Source organism: Chiloscyllium punctatum, chromosome 12 (genome assembly GCF_047496795.1).
Source record: "Chiloscyllium punctatum isolate Juve2018m chromosome 12, sChiPun1.3, whole genome shotgun sequence".
Lineage (NCBI taxonomy): Eukaryota > Metazoa > Chordata > Chondrichthyes > Orectolobiformes > Hemiscylliidae > Chiloscyllium > Chiloscyllium punctatum.
The window spans coordinates 68762366-68776987 of record NC_092750.1 but is presented as its reverse complement, the minus strand read 5'-3'; the positions used below and the strand labels follow the sequence as shown (position 1 = coordinate 68776987).

Below are 14622 nucleotides of genomic sequence, written 5' to 3'. Positions count from 1 at the left end.
TGAACACTCATCCAGACTTGAATCTGTATTGCCTGTCCATTGTCGCTGCTTGGACTGTACCCTGGAAATGCTAACCTAATACTGTGGGAGGATCTTCAGCTCAGGGTGTACAGTAGTTCAAGGAAAAGGCTGATTGCCATGACCTTTGGAGAAATAGGCCTGAGCAATAAAGTAACCTTGTCAATGTCATTCATCTCCTGTGAACAATTTTTTTTAAAAAAGCTGTCTGCCACAACATGATCAAAAATAACCTGAAGCTGGCGCACTATTATGCTTGGTAATCTTTATCATATGTAATAGATTCCTAGGTTCAATGACATTAACCATATCCTTCTCTTTCAGTACAGTAAGTAACCAAGAGAGAAAGGAAAACTTTGTGCAGCTGAAAGAAAGTACCTCACCAGTGTGACCCCAGTCAGAATAGTGTGAAAATTGATTGAGATTTTGGAATTGATTATACCATATGGTATTGTTGCAATTGCCCTACTTGATTGCTTTAGGCTGGTACTTGCTGAGTTGTTACAAACACAGTGCTCTGTTAATGTTGGATGCAGGAAGAAATAAATAAAAGAAACATCTTACATTCATATATAAAGATTTTCCCAACTGTCAGTGGTTTCAAAATGCTTTATTGACAATTAAATAGTTTTGAAGTGAAGCCCCTGTTGTAATCCAGGAGACACGTGCACTCGTTTTGTGCATGGCAAGATCCAACAAATAGCAGTGTGACAATTACAAGCTAAGCTTCTTTCGTAATGTCGATTAAGCAGTAAATATTGGCAGGACACCAGGAAGAATACCCTTGGTTGTCATCAAAATAGTATTATGGATATATTTTTCATCCACTTAGGGAAGGCAGATGGTTTAATTTCTTGTCCAAAAGATAGCACCTCCAACAGTGTAACTTTCTGTTTGTGCTTCTTTACTGTACTCGAGCCCAGGTTGGAACTTCAACCCACAGCCTTGCAGGTCAGAGGCAAAAGTGCTCCCAGCTGAACTACAGCTGACAGTAAATTGTTCCAATCTGCTCCTCCCCAGTCTCCTCTTCTCAGCCTTTCATTAGCCTCTGCTCATGACTCTGCCTGTGACTTATCCTACACTCCAGCTTGCCCATCACATTTGTTTACTCGATATTGACAAGTAACTACTCCCAAAGCCTTAAGATTGAAATTTTCTTCCCTGTGTTTAAATCTCTTCCCACTCATTTCTCAAATGCAATTGATTACTTTCCTGTCTACTTTCCATTCTTCTGACTCTGGTCTCTTTTATAATTGTCCATCCGCCCCTGTCAAAGTCATATCCGTGTCCCTCCTTTATAATGCACCTGTTTGACCAGACCCTTGTTATCTCTCAAATAAAGCAAAATACTGTGGGTGTTGGCAATCCAATACAAAAATAGAAAATGCTCAGCAAGTCTGGCGCCATCTGTAGAGAGAGAGAAAAATATGTTTTAATTTCCTAACACCTTTTGTAAAGTTCCTTGGGAGACTGTTCTACATTAAGGCATTTTGTTGTCATAACTGGAGGAGAAAAGTAAGTTATATTATGGAACCTGGGGATTGAAAGGACAAGCAAACGAGTGAGAACTTGCTTGTCCTTTTCAGAACAAACGGTTGTGAAAGGTGTTGAGCAAGGGAAACAAACAGTTCTCAGTGTCAGTTATACTTTTTTTTTGTCACTGAGTAAGGAAGAAATCATAGAGACCACATCCCCTTACAGTTTTTATTTAATCATCCTTTAGCTGATTCCTGTCAGAGATAATGAATTTGGCCTGGGGCAGTGTTAGTTTTAATGCCGTTTGTGTGAATCATACTGAGGTTCAAGCTTTCAATTGCTCAATAGTTGTGTTTGAAGATTTTTGATCAACTTAGCATGTGAGCTAACTGCACTTCTCTTCAGTAGTGACAGGACATGGACTGTTTGGACCGAAAGATCTGTTTCTGTGCTTTGTGACTCTGTCATACAGCAGATTTTTCACTGAGGTTTGTGCAAGACTCTTGGTTTCTCTTCCACAGATAATAACCAAAACCTGGGATTACATAATGAATAGTAGAGGATTCTGACAAGTGTAATCGAAATGAGGGGGCCAGACCTTCAGCTTCTAGATCAGGAGTACACAGCTGGACCAATTCTCAACGCCACATACTGGACCAAGTAAAGGTCCTCCAGAAAATTGGATTTTTGTTCTGGGATTGGGAGCATTGTTGTGTTCTAAGCAGATTGTATCTTATGACCTTGAAAACTGTGGAAGTGGGCGGTGCAAAAGCTGTTTCAGTGTTTTAGCTCTTGAATAAAGAAGAAAACAGAAAAGAGCCCTCGCGCCCCACCACATGCTCCATCCATTTATTCCTCATTGTTTCTCAACTCTCCATGTCAATTTATGCCCCTTACTAGCTCCAGAGCTTCCTATATACCTTCCATGCTAAAGAATGTAAGCCCTACAGTCCTTTACTGTAAGCCCTCTGCCAAATTACTATCAACTCATGCCCAACTATACCCATTAGTCACTATGTTTTTCATTTATCTTCCATGTCAACCCACCCAATACGCACCATGGACAGACAGATGCGCGCTAAGATTAAGTGAAGTTTTTAAGCATTTTTTTGATGAATTGAGTATGTCTTTCTTTTAAAAAAAAATACTAATTTATAAAATAAATTGTAGTATCTAACTTCCTTCAAATACTTTAAACCCTGATAAGAACAAACATTTGTATTAATAGTCCCAATTCAATTATCCTCTGGGCACCTGGAGCTGCCAATCAAAATGAATTGACAGGCACCCACTGATAATTATAGGTTATGACATTAGTTCTGAAAGCTTGGACTGAAGATATATGAATGGCTCACTGAAAGTTCCAGAAGCTGTAATCTAGGTGAATACTTCAAGCTTTGTTCATATTTCGAGCCAAAGTTTGACTTATTGGGCAGCTTCAAGTGTCTGCAGGCACGTGCATCACTTGGGGGTTAGGGAAATGTCCTTCACTCGAATACATATTTGCAGTTGTCTGCAACAGTAACTTCATAATGATAGATTGATATGATTAGCATACATCAACATACAGAGTGGAACAGTAAGCATTGGTTTAACACAGTAGACAAATATTTGAAGAAATAATTAAAGTGTGAGATTGAAATGACTTCATAACTTTAATGACCTTGACAATTCCAATGAGTTTATGCACATTCATGTCTACTTTTAACAATCCCAAACTGTACCTGACCCCTCCCAAAGATGTTCCAGAAACTTGGGCGACACGGTGGCTCAGTGGTTAGCATTGCTGCCTTACAGCGCCAGAGACCCAAGTTTGATTCCAGCCTCGGGCAACTGTCTGTGTGGAGTTTTCACATTCTCCTTGTGTCTGTGTGGGTTTCCTCTAGGTGCTCCAGTTTCCTCCCACAATCCAAAAACGTGCAGGTCAGGTGAATTGGGCCATTTAGCATGGCCATAGTGTTCAGGGACATGAAGATTAGGTGCTTGGTCAGAGGTAAATGTAGAGTAATGGGGAGTGGGTATTGTGTGGAATACCCTTCAATGTGGACTTGTTGGGCCAGAGGGCCTGTTTCCACGCTGAAGGGAATCTAAATCCCTTAAAAATAAAAAAAATCCAAAAAAGTACCTATCTTTTCATAAGAGTAGGAGAAAGTGAGGACTGCAGATGATGGAGATCAGATTGAAAAGTGTGGCGCTAGAAAAGCACAGCAGGTCAGGCAGCATCCAAGGAGCAAGCGAATCAGCATTTCGGGCATAAGCCCATCAGGAATGCTCCTAAAATGCTGTTTTTCCAAAAGAGTACCCTATATTTCCAATTGATTTAGATCTGCTACCAGGTCTAAATTACAGATATCTTGGACATCCTGCTAACAAGTTAGGTATGACTTAAGGCAGCCACAATTTAATGTGTGCAGCTGCTCTTGCAAGTGTGCACATTTCAACCTGTTACTCTTTTCTCCCCCTCCACCTCACCCCACCCTACCCTATCCCACATGAATGGCCTGGGTTGAATTTAGAGTTGGAACATGGATTCGTGCCTCTAGTGCCATTTTTATGAAAATAGAAAGGCTTTCCATCAGTATAAAATTTCAGGCCAGTATCTAGAGACCCCGGAGGTTGCTGGACAGGATGATCAAGAAGGAATACTTTTTCTTAGTTGGTAGAGTAGTGAGGTTATGACAGAACTGTAAAAAGTATTAGTTGGTCCTGTTCTCTACCCAATTTCATAGACCTGATGCTCATCATAAGCCTTTACTCACTGTTTCGGGTCATGGTTGGATATTAGTATCTCAACTAAGAGTCAGCCACCACAGAAATATGTTGAATAACTAGTTAGAAAATTGCATAGAGTTCTAGTCCTTGCCTTACAGCTTAGATGTAATTTCACTGGAGAGGGTACAGAAAGATTGCCAAGAATGGAGCACATCTGTCTCCCTCAAAGGGACTGAGTGAGTCCCCTTCTCTCTGCCTCAACACCGTGACCTCCTCAGCCTTCCAGCACAGGACTCTCTACCTGTCTTCACCTATCCCCGCTTCATCACCCTGTCCCCCTTTATCTGCAGCTCCACCAAACCCACCCCCAGTCCTAAAGAAAGGTTACGCCTGCAATGTTGACTTCTCTACCTGCTGATGCTGCCTGACTTGTGTTCTTCTAGCCTCCTGCCTGTCTATTAAGAATGGAGAATAATCACTGTGATCATGGATTAGTTAGGCTGGATGTGTTTTCTTTGGAACAGAGATGCAAGATATCAATAGGGATATTGAATGTATAACATATTGAGGGGCCTGGATAGTTTAGATAGGAAGAATCGAATTCTGCTAACTGACAAGTCAGTAACCATGGCTATAGATTCAAAATTATTGGAAGGATTAAAGGAGAGTAGAGTAAATTTATTCATCCAGAGGGCATTGTGGGTTTGGAACCCTTTGCCTGAATGAGTGATGGAGGCAAAAAGTTTTATTTGAGAAAGACTTAGATATGTAATTGAGCTACTGTAATCAAGAGGACTGCCAGCCAATAGATCAGGTCACCAGGTAGAGGTCAGGACAGGGACCCAGGCACATTATGTAGTGCTGAAGCTCTAACCCAGCTAAACTGATACAGACTGAGGCTCCAACCTGGGATCTTTCAGGCCTGTGTGGCTGAGTTGCATGATGAATGCTACATTTCCAAGCTAAGCCACTACCCATCAAGATTTTGGGGTTTGTTAGGAAGTATTTAGAAATTTCCTGACCTAAATACCAAGTAGATTTTGAAATGGCTACTTAAGGTTAGAAAGTGTTGTAAGTTCCTGTAGCTGTACCAAAACAATCAGCTTGCGGTGGTGAAGTGTCAGGTGATCAAATGCTTCCGTGTTTCGACCAGATGTGGATGTTACAGGGCTCAATCATTATCCTAAGATCTTTCTTCAAAATACCACAAAATGATTCTTTTGTTTTATTTGTTCCTTTATTTGCTGTCTGTATGGTTGCTAAGTGTTTTCAATGGATGAAGATTCTAAAAAAAAGCATTGAAATGTAGTCATCAATAACTGAGTTGCTTCATCCAATGAGTAACTCAGGAATATAAATCAGAGTGGTAAAACCTAATAGGACCATAGTCATTAAATGCTGTCACATCATAGAAATCATAAAATCCTGACTGTGGAAGCAGGTCATTCAGCCCATCAAGTCCACACTGACCCTCCGAGTATCCCACCCCATCTCTGTAACCCGGAATTTTTCATGGCTAATCCACCTAGCCTGTACATCACTAGACACTATGGGCAATTTAGTATGACAATCCAACTAACCTGCTCATTTTTGGAGGAACCTGGAGAATCTAGATGAAACCCACGCAGACATGGGGAAAATTGCAAACTCCACACAGTCACCTGAAGCTGGAATCGAGCCAGAGTCCTGGTGCTGTGAGGCAGCAGTGCTAACCACAGAGTCACCGTGTCACCCAAAGACCCCATTAAAGTCAAGTTTAAATATGTGATGTCATGTTGTGAGAAAAGTATCAATTAAATTTTTGGTCTGCATTGTATCTGTGAGAGAAACTGAAACTTCACATTAGAAGTGATGATTAGTTGGAATTGTTTTTAAATTCCAACTATTATGTCAGAAAACCCACAGGAAATGGTTTTAAGTAAACTGCTCCTTACCAGTGAGCTCCGCATTCAAAATGAAATGGTACCCCATCTACGGGAGCATTGAAAGGTTAGGGCATAGGAAATGACCATTCAGCCATTGTGTCTGTGCTGGATGAAGAATCAACTCTCACATTTCTGCTCTTAGTACTGTGTCTCTGTAGCTTGCAACACTTGTTCAGTATGTTTTAAATGGAATGAGGAATCTACACCTTTACAAGCAGTGAATTCAGTGTCCTCACCACCCCCTGAATGAAAAGATGTGTCTAAAGTTGGTCAGGAAATCAATGGCAATAGATAAGCAAAGATGGTAAGCTAACTCTAAACAATTTGACAGGAGTGAATAGTAAATAAAGTACCTGTTGCCACTGTCTAGCATGCTAAGGAACCAGGTGATTGTTCATTCGTAGGATTCTGTGGCATGGAAAGAAATAAATGCTTGGAATGGATGCAGACCCAGAAGCCTTCACTGTTGGTCTGAACTGCAAATGGTGGGCACATGTGAAGTAGTGGTATCATTTAGATTTTGAGGAGAGTTTTAGTTTGGTTTTTGGAAAATTCAAGACTGCGATGGCTAGAAGGGCTTGCAGTCATTGGTAAAATGAAGAAGAGAAGAGACAAGGGTAATCTTTACTCCGTTCTCATTGGGTTGGAAGGCTGCAGTTCGTACAGTTTAATCCATCAGGGAGCTTGTACAGGTCAGTGAGGACTGGAGTGTGCACAGGAACGCAGTGTTCTATAGGATTGGATGTCAAGACCAGAGAGCAGAAATGTGGATAAAATCAGAGTTATTGTAGGATAATACTTTGTTTTAATCGGGCACAGCAATATACCAACGTGAGGAGATATTTGTTTTTGTACTGGGTGAATTAAGCAAGTCTGATTGTGTTCTATATATTTACCAGCTGTCTGCGAAAGAAAGCAGTTTAACCATTTATTCCTAGCTGTGTATTTTTGGCCACATTTTTGCTCCGTTCACCTTTGCAAAGTTTGGATAAGCATGGTTGTAAAGCACAATATTTGAGTTGTACGTCAAGAGGAGGATGTGTTGATTTATGCCCTGTGTTACATTATTGTGTAAGTAAATATTGAGCAGTGAGAGTGAACTCCAGAGCATAAATCGGAGAATATCCACACACACGAGCATTCAATGCTATCGAGTTTGAAAACCATTCTAAATTTCTAATTTTCTCCAGTCTCACTTGGAGCTTTCAATCCACAACCCACCATATGCTAGCTTGATCAAGTTGATACAAGGGACAGGTTTTATTTTGGGGAGTGAAAGACAGCAATCAATGGCGCAGTAAGAAAGGAGGAAATGTTTGTTTATATAACTTTTTTTTCTGATATTAGCCTTTGGAAAGATGCCAAAGTTTCTACGGCTGAGAAAATGTTTGGGTCTCTGCATGTAGTTACATGTGAGATGGTTTCAATATGGCATTAATTGTATTTTGGCACCCTGTCTAACTCTGTCACCGTTGTTCATACTGGGAGATGAACACTGAACACCAGCAGATGTGTTACAATAATGTAACATAGGGCATAAATCAACAGTAGATCACAGATAAGCCCAAACGTTTTAACTATGGCCTAACAGTATCTTCAGTTTCAGGAGGCCACGACTCTCTCTTCTTCCCAGTCTCTGTTTTGCAATGTACTCTCAAAGCAGTGGAAGCTTCTGAAAATTGCGTTCCTACTACACATTACATAAGTTCAGGTTTTCCTTTTGTTTTTGTCTCCATTTGCGGTTTACTAATCTCTACGGGGCTGGTGATCTTTGTTTTGCAGTCGACCTGTTAAAGGTTGGAGAAGATTTCCAATTTGCAAAGCTGGCAATTTCCTGCTACTGGCAATGCCCGCTCCCAACCTTTTGAAACATCTTCAATCTTGCTTGGAACTTCCAAGTGAACCTGAAAACATCATTTTAGTCTGTCTTTACATTTTCTCATTATGCAAAAATTTCAAAACTTTTCTCCCTCTTTTTTTTTTGAGGAATATCTTTTGTCTTGAATTGAGAATGCCCAACTGCTGACCATAAAAATCTCTAGTATTTTGCAGGATAATATTAGATTATTGTTGTGAATTTTGCAGGTTGAGCAAGGAGCCTCATACAGTCAGAAACTACGGTTTGCCACACCTTTTTTGGGTTTGTGTGCTGCAGCCATTTTGTTGTCCCTTGGATTGTATGAAATTAAAGTTTTAGCCACTATTGAGAGATCAATTAAGTTAGCCTTGTGTAGTGATTTGAACCAGGTTGAGCTCATTGACTGAAGTCATTGGCCAGGGTTAAAACCCAATCAGTCAGGAAAGCCCTGGCTAACCAATATAACTAGGAGGTTAGAGCTCCTCAGTTCAAACAGCTGACTCCGAGCTGCTTGGCTGCAGCCAGTGTGTTGTACACAAGTAAAGGATGACTTGGTGATATGATACCATCCTCAGTCCAGTTATTTCAGTGGCAACGAGAGAAAACAGGATGTGCCTGAAGAACATTGGCTTGCTCCTGTCACCTTGGAGTTGGGATGGACATTTCTGGCATTATTCCTTTATTTGGGAAGCTTGACTCATTTGACCCTGTTGTCGAAGACTGGGCCCAGTATGTGGAAAGAGTGCAATATTCTTTCTGGGCAAATTACATTGGGGCAGATGAAAAGCAACAAGTAATCCTTCTGACTGCTTGTACACCTGCAGCACACCCTGTTATAAGGGGCTTAACTTTCCCCAGAGGTACCAGATACTGAAACCTTCCAAGATTTGACAGAGTTGGTTATGGATTATTAACACCCCAAAACGCCTCCTAATTCTGAGACACTATTGGTTTTATTTGGCTGATACAGATTCCCCTGGTTCTCTATCAGGATTTTTGATGAGGTTGAGATGACCGGCAGAGGCATGTGATTTTGGGTTAACGCCGAATGAGATGCTGAGAAACCGTTTGGTATTTGGGATTAATGACACACCAATCAGCAAAGGCCTGGCTGACCGATACAACCATGAGGCTAGAGCTTCTCAGTTCAGGCAACTGACTGTGAGCTGGTTGGCCACAGCCAGTGTGCTGCGCACAAGTAAATGAAAGGTGACTTGGTGACAGGATACTGGTCTCTGTGCAGTTATTTCACCTTGAGTAACTGGATGTTGGATTACCAGAATTCAGTTTGATGTCTGGTGAAATGCACATTGCGACCCCTGTAGCTTTTTGTCAGAACTGAATTCAGCTGGGAAAGGGTGGTAATGATACCTTTATGACAGAGGTTGGGTTTGGGAAAGAAGTGAATGGAATGTATGGAGACAGTGCAGAGAGGGAGTAAAAGCACAGCCAACAAAGGGATTCCTGATCATAAGCTATGATATGGAAGTGCCAGTGTTGGACTGGGGTGGACAAGGTTGAAAATCACATAACACCAGGTTACAGTCCAATAGTTTTAATTGGAAGTATAAGCTTTCAGAGCGCTGTTCCTTCATCGGGTAGCTGGATCATACGCTGAGCAGGAGATAAGTGTGGAGGGCTGCTAATGAGAAATATAAATTCTTGAACACTTCCACTCATTACCCAGTCCCACACCCCAAGTCCTATTTTGTATATGTTGTACCCACCCAGCACAGTCAACCCATTTTTAACCTTTCACTCATCTCATTAGCACTCTCATTATTCTCCTCTCCGCTTATCGTTAGCAATCCATTTGTTTGAATTATAGAATCCCTACAGTGTGGAAACAGGCCCTTCGGCCCAACAAGTGCCTCTCTCGGTGTCTCCACATGTTCAGTTCATTTCTTCACTGATACCACCCTTTCCCAGCTTCCTTCAGTTCTCACAAATGGCCATTGCACTCGAAACATTAACTCTCTCTTTTTTCCTACAAATGCTGCCAGAACTGTTGATTTTCTCCAGCATTTCCTGTTTTTGTTCTAGATTTCCAGGATTTGCAGTTTAGTTATTTTACTTTACTCGTATAGGCTACTCGTACAGGTTATTTTATACCATGTGTTGGTATTTCAGAACACTTCATGAGTTCAGGCATATAGTATGAGCAATCTTAACCCTAACGAAGAACACAAGACAAAGGATCTAAGCTTAGTGTGACTGAAGATTTAAGAAACAAATGTTGAGAGGTGCAATTTCTATAGCAATCATAAAGCAGAGAGATCATTGAAGAGAGAAGACATGTACAAACCTAACTAAAGAGGCAAAATCTAGGCTCAGTTATCAGGCAATTTAAACTGAACCCAGCACCAAACTTACCATAAAACACCAAACCATTTCCAGCAAAGAAGAAGGTCGTTTGGTCTTGTCTGCGAAACCGTTCTGGAAAGTTCTAAAGTGTGTAGTCATAATACTAAAAGTGAGCACATACCCATTGTTAATTCTTCTTTCCTTACAGATTCTCTATGACAGTCCAAAGGCACGACGTGAAATCGATATGCATTGGAGGGCCTCCAGCACCCTCCACATTGTCCAAATCCTTAACGTCTATGAAAACATGCACCATGGAAAGCGCTGCCTCCTGATAGTGATGGAATGGTGAGTAAGAATCTGAGGGGAGAGACAAGGGGGTCTGTGAGAACAATGAAATAGCAATGTTGAAAAGAGTAGGGGAGAAAATACGATAAAGAATTTATTATACAGGGAGATTGGGGGTGAGGGGGAATTGCTGGGGTGATATTGGCAGCTTGGAGTTGTTTCTGTGCCTATGTCCTATGACTGCTTCAATTCTTGGTCAAAATTTTTTTTAAGCTTTTATATTGTATCCCTTAGCAACATCGTCCAGAAGCACAGCATCAGTTTGCATGTACTTTGATAGGCCTTAGCCAATTCAATTCTATATCTAAGACCTGTTCCAGGTAGCATTTCTCCATTTTAATGTTGCCAAATTACAAGCAACATTATTTTCAGAAGGGAAAGATTCTGTCTGATCATGGTTAATATACAAGTCAGAGCTCTTAAATTATAATCAGATTGTTTCAGCTGTGGTCAGACCTCACTTTGAATACTACATCCAGCTCTTGATACAAAAACAAGAAAAAGCATTTGATTGTTGGATTTCTTCCAGTTTTCATTGGTTTTATGGATTAAAGATCCAAATCTGCAACTAGCATTTAGCACCTGTGCCTCTATTGAGGGGATAGGCATGTCATGGACCCCCGCCCGCCCCCCCCCATCCCAAACCCATCATGGAGTCAGGCTACTTTCAGGGGTCTTTTTGTTAAATACACCTTAGGTGTCTTGATGAGGGAACATTTTGAAAGGTGATCTCAAAAGGTTCTACCTATGTCACCTCCATGTCCAGCTATGCCCACCCAACCATAGCCCAATGGCTCCTCCTTCATGCCAAGCTATGTCCCTCCAGGCACCTGCCATGATCCCTCATAAACTGTATGCTACGCTATGTCACTTCCACGTCCATTCACCCACTATGCAATGTAGACCCAATGAAACTTGTAGTAAAAATAGGTTGTGTGAAATAATTTTAAAGAAATCTGTTGTTCTTTCATAACTTTCCTTAAAGAAAACTGTTTCACAAACGGTGTTTATAGGGCTACACCCATCCAGAGCCTTTTAAAGTTTCAATTAAAGAAATTGAAAGCACTAAAAAACTTCTTTATCTTGCGTAAATAGACATTGTGCAATTGACCGTGTATTTCTGAGCAAGAAATGGGTCATTTCTGAGCAGCAGCTAGTGTCTAGTGGATACTGCAGGGATCGGTGTTTGAATTCTCGCTTATATTAATGATTAGGATGTGGGAACTAAATGTAATATCTCCAGGTTTGCAGATGAAGCAAAGTTGGATGGGAGGGTGGACTATGAGGAGGATGCAGAAGTGCTTCGGTGTGATCTTGGACAAGCTGTGTGAGCGGCAAATCCACTGCAGATTCAGTTTCATGTTGGTAACTGAGAGATTATCCGTTTTGGTAGCAAAAACAGGAAGACAGATTATTATCAGAATGGTGATAGACTGGGAAAGGGGAAAGTGCAACAAAACCTGGATGTCCTTGTACACCAATTGCTGAAAGTAGACATGGAGGTGCAGCTGGCAGTGAAGAAGGTAAATGGTATTTGGCCTTCATAGCTTGAACATTTGAGTGCAGGAGCAGGAAGGTTTTGCTGCAATTATACAGGGCCTTGTTGAGACCGCACCTAGAATATTGTGCGTATTTCTGATCTCCTTATCTGAGGAAGGATGTTCTGGCTATGAAGGGAGTGCAATCAAGGTTTACCAGATTGATTCCTGGAATGTCAGGGCTGGCGTGTAAGGAGAGATTGAGTCGGGGATTATACTCGCTGGAATTTTAATGGGGGTGAATCTTACAGAAACATATAAAATTCTAACAGGACTAGCTATGGTAAATGCAGGAGGATGTTCCTGATGACAGGGGAGTCCAGAATCTGAGGTCACAGTCTAAGGATACCGGGTATGCCATTTAGGACTGAGATGAGGGAAATATCTTCATCCAGAAAGTGGTGAGCCTGTGGAATTCTTTGCCACTGAAAGTGACCAAAACAATATTTTCCAGGAGTTAGATATAATTTTCAGGATGTAAAGATCAAAGGATGTAAGTAAGAACAGAGTACTGATCATATTGCATGGTAGAGCAAGCTTGAAGGGCTGAATGGCCTACTCCTGCTCCTATTTTCTTTCTTTCTATGTTAAGAGCCATCAGACAAACAATGATTTCTCTGTGGTATAGCTGTCTCCATAGAGTAATGGGTGTCTGGACACCCAATCAGCATTCTTGGTGAAGAATGTAAGAGGGAGGAGGGGGAGAAAGCTAAGTGTTGTTCCGGTTCTTAGTGTACTCCTGTTATGAGTTACGTTGTGCACTCTACTTCAAGCTTGTTCCTGAAGGATCCAAAAACCCAGTTATCTACTGTTTTACAGAGACCTTCGTGCAAATCACCATTCCTCACCAACCTTTTTAAAGTTTCCTGTCTGTAGTTTCACCAGGTTCTCTAGAGAATGTTCCAAGTTGTATGTTATTGAGCATCGCTGAAATGCAAGCTGGGTGAGCTGTCATAAATATACGTTCATTTGTCAGTACTTTTTTGGTAGCAGAAGTTGGAGTGAATTTCCACAATTTTTTTCCCAGTCAATCGCCATGACTTGGTGGAAACCAAGGAGAGCATATGTTTACCCTAGAGGGGATGAAGAGTAGATTTATCAGAATTATATTGGAACTGTTGGCTAGAACTGTGGTGTAAACTTGCAAAGCGTGGTCACACATACCAGTGTGGTATTCCTTGGAGTTTAGAAGGGCTAAGATTTCAAGACATTAAAGACAACAGATATGGTGAGGACAGAAACTACTTTCCATGGTTGGGGAGTATTGGACCAGGGACATAGGAAAGGTCTGACTCTCTAATTTTTGACTGAGTGAAATTAGGAAACATTTCTACACACGCAAAGGGTGGTGAAACTTTGGAATTCTCTTCTGTAAATTCTAATTGATGCTAGATCAGTTCTAACTTTTAAATCTGAGATTTATAGTATTACAATCCCTTTGGTAACTTGTTTTAGGAAGGAATTCAAACTTCAGTTGATAGCTGAAAGAAAAACACATGTAGATTTCATCTTTCTATTGCAAAAGACAAAAAAAAACTAAGATTTTATGGTGATGTTTTCTTTTCTGGTCTCAATTAATTTGTTTCTTCCAAGTGCAAATTTCTACACTCAAGTCTGTGTGGAAAACCATATGTCCTTTTTGACTGCCACTCAATCTGTCCCAGGCCCATGTATGTCCATATATTGACATTCACAATGTCTGTTACCTAATATTTACAATGGCTTCCTCTGCATCCTTTCCCTGTGATAAGGGCTTGTATCTAGATAAAAGTGCTAATTAGCTATCCTTGAGAGTCCAAAGTCTTTCATCCTGAAACTAAATGGTCAGTTTAAAACACAACTGTTTACAAACTGTTTACAAAGAAATTCTCAATAATTTCTTTCCGTGACTTTGGACATTCACTGCCTCCACTGTTATTGTACAGGCTGCTGCTGCTATCTCCAACCATAAATCGTTTGTATCTACTTCCCAGTAAACAATTTAAGCCTGCCTTTGATGTCTAATAATCAAACCTCACTGGCTTACTCACAGTCTCCAAAACCAGTCATAGAATCCCCTTCATTTTGCCTTAAATTTAAGCACACAGTCCCAAAACACAGTGAACTTAAAAAAAACCTATCTGGTTCACTAATGCCCTTTTATGGAAGGAAACTGCCAATCTTACCTTGTCTAGCCTACATGTGACTCCAGAACCACAGCAATATTGTTGATTCATAACTGCCCTCTGGACAATTAGGGATAGGCCATAGGTGCTGGCCTAGCCAATGACACCCCCATCCTGGGAATAAGTAATAATAAAAAAAAATCCAACAGCATAAATTTGCTGAGCAAAGGTTTTAGGAGATAAAGGGTAAAGATGGCTCTGTGGATTTGCGTCATAGATTAGCTATGAGCTAATTGAATGAAAAGATGTGCTCAAGGACATGGTGTCTCTGTTCCTGT

The 14622-nt window shown here is 40.9% G+C and overlaps 1 protein-coding gene across 2 annotated transcripts in view; it reads left to right on the top strand.

Annotated features, from left to right (window-relative positions):
• The window catches only part of LOC140483905 (MAP kinase-activated protein kinase 3-like), a 101166-nt gene that overhangs the window by 56666 nt on the left and 29878 nt on the right, over window positions 1–14622 (top strand). For both annotated transcript variants that reach the window (XM_072582711.1, XM_072582710.1), the window contains exon 2: window positions 10502–10641. In XM_072582711.1, coding sequence (XP_072438812.1) covers window positions 10502–10641 — 140 coding nt within the window. The remainder of the gene's footprint in view (window positions 1–10501; window positions 10642–14622) is intronic.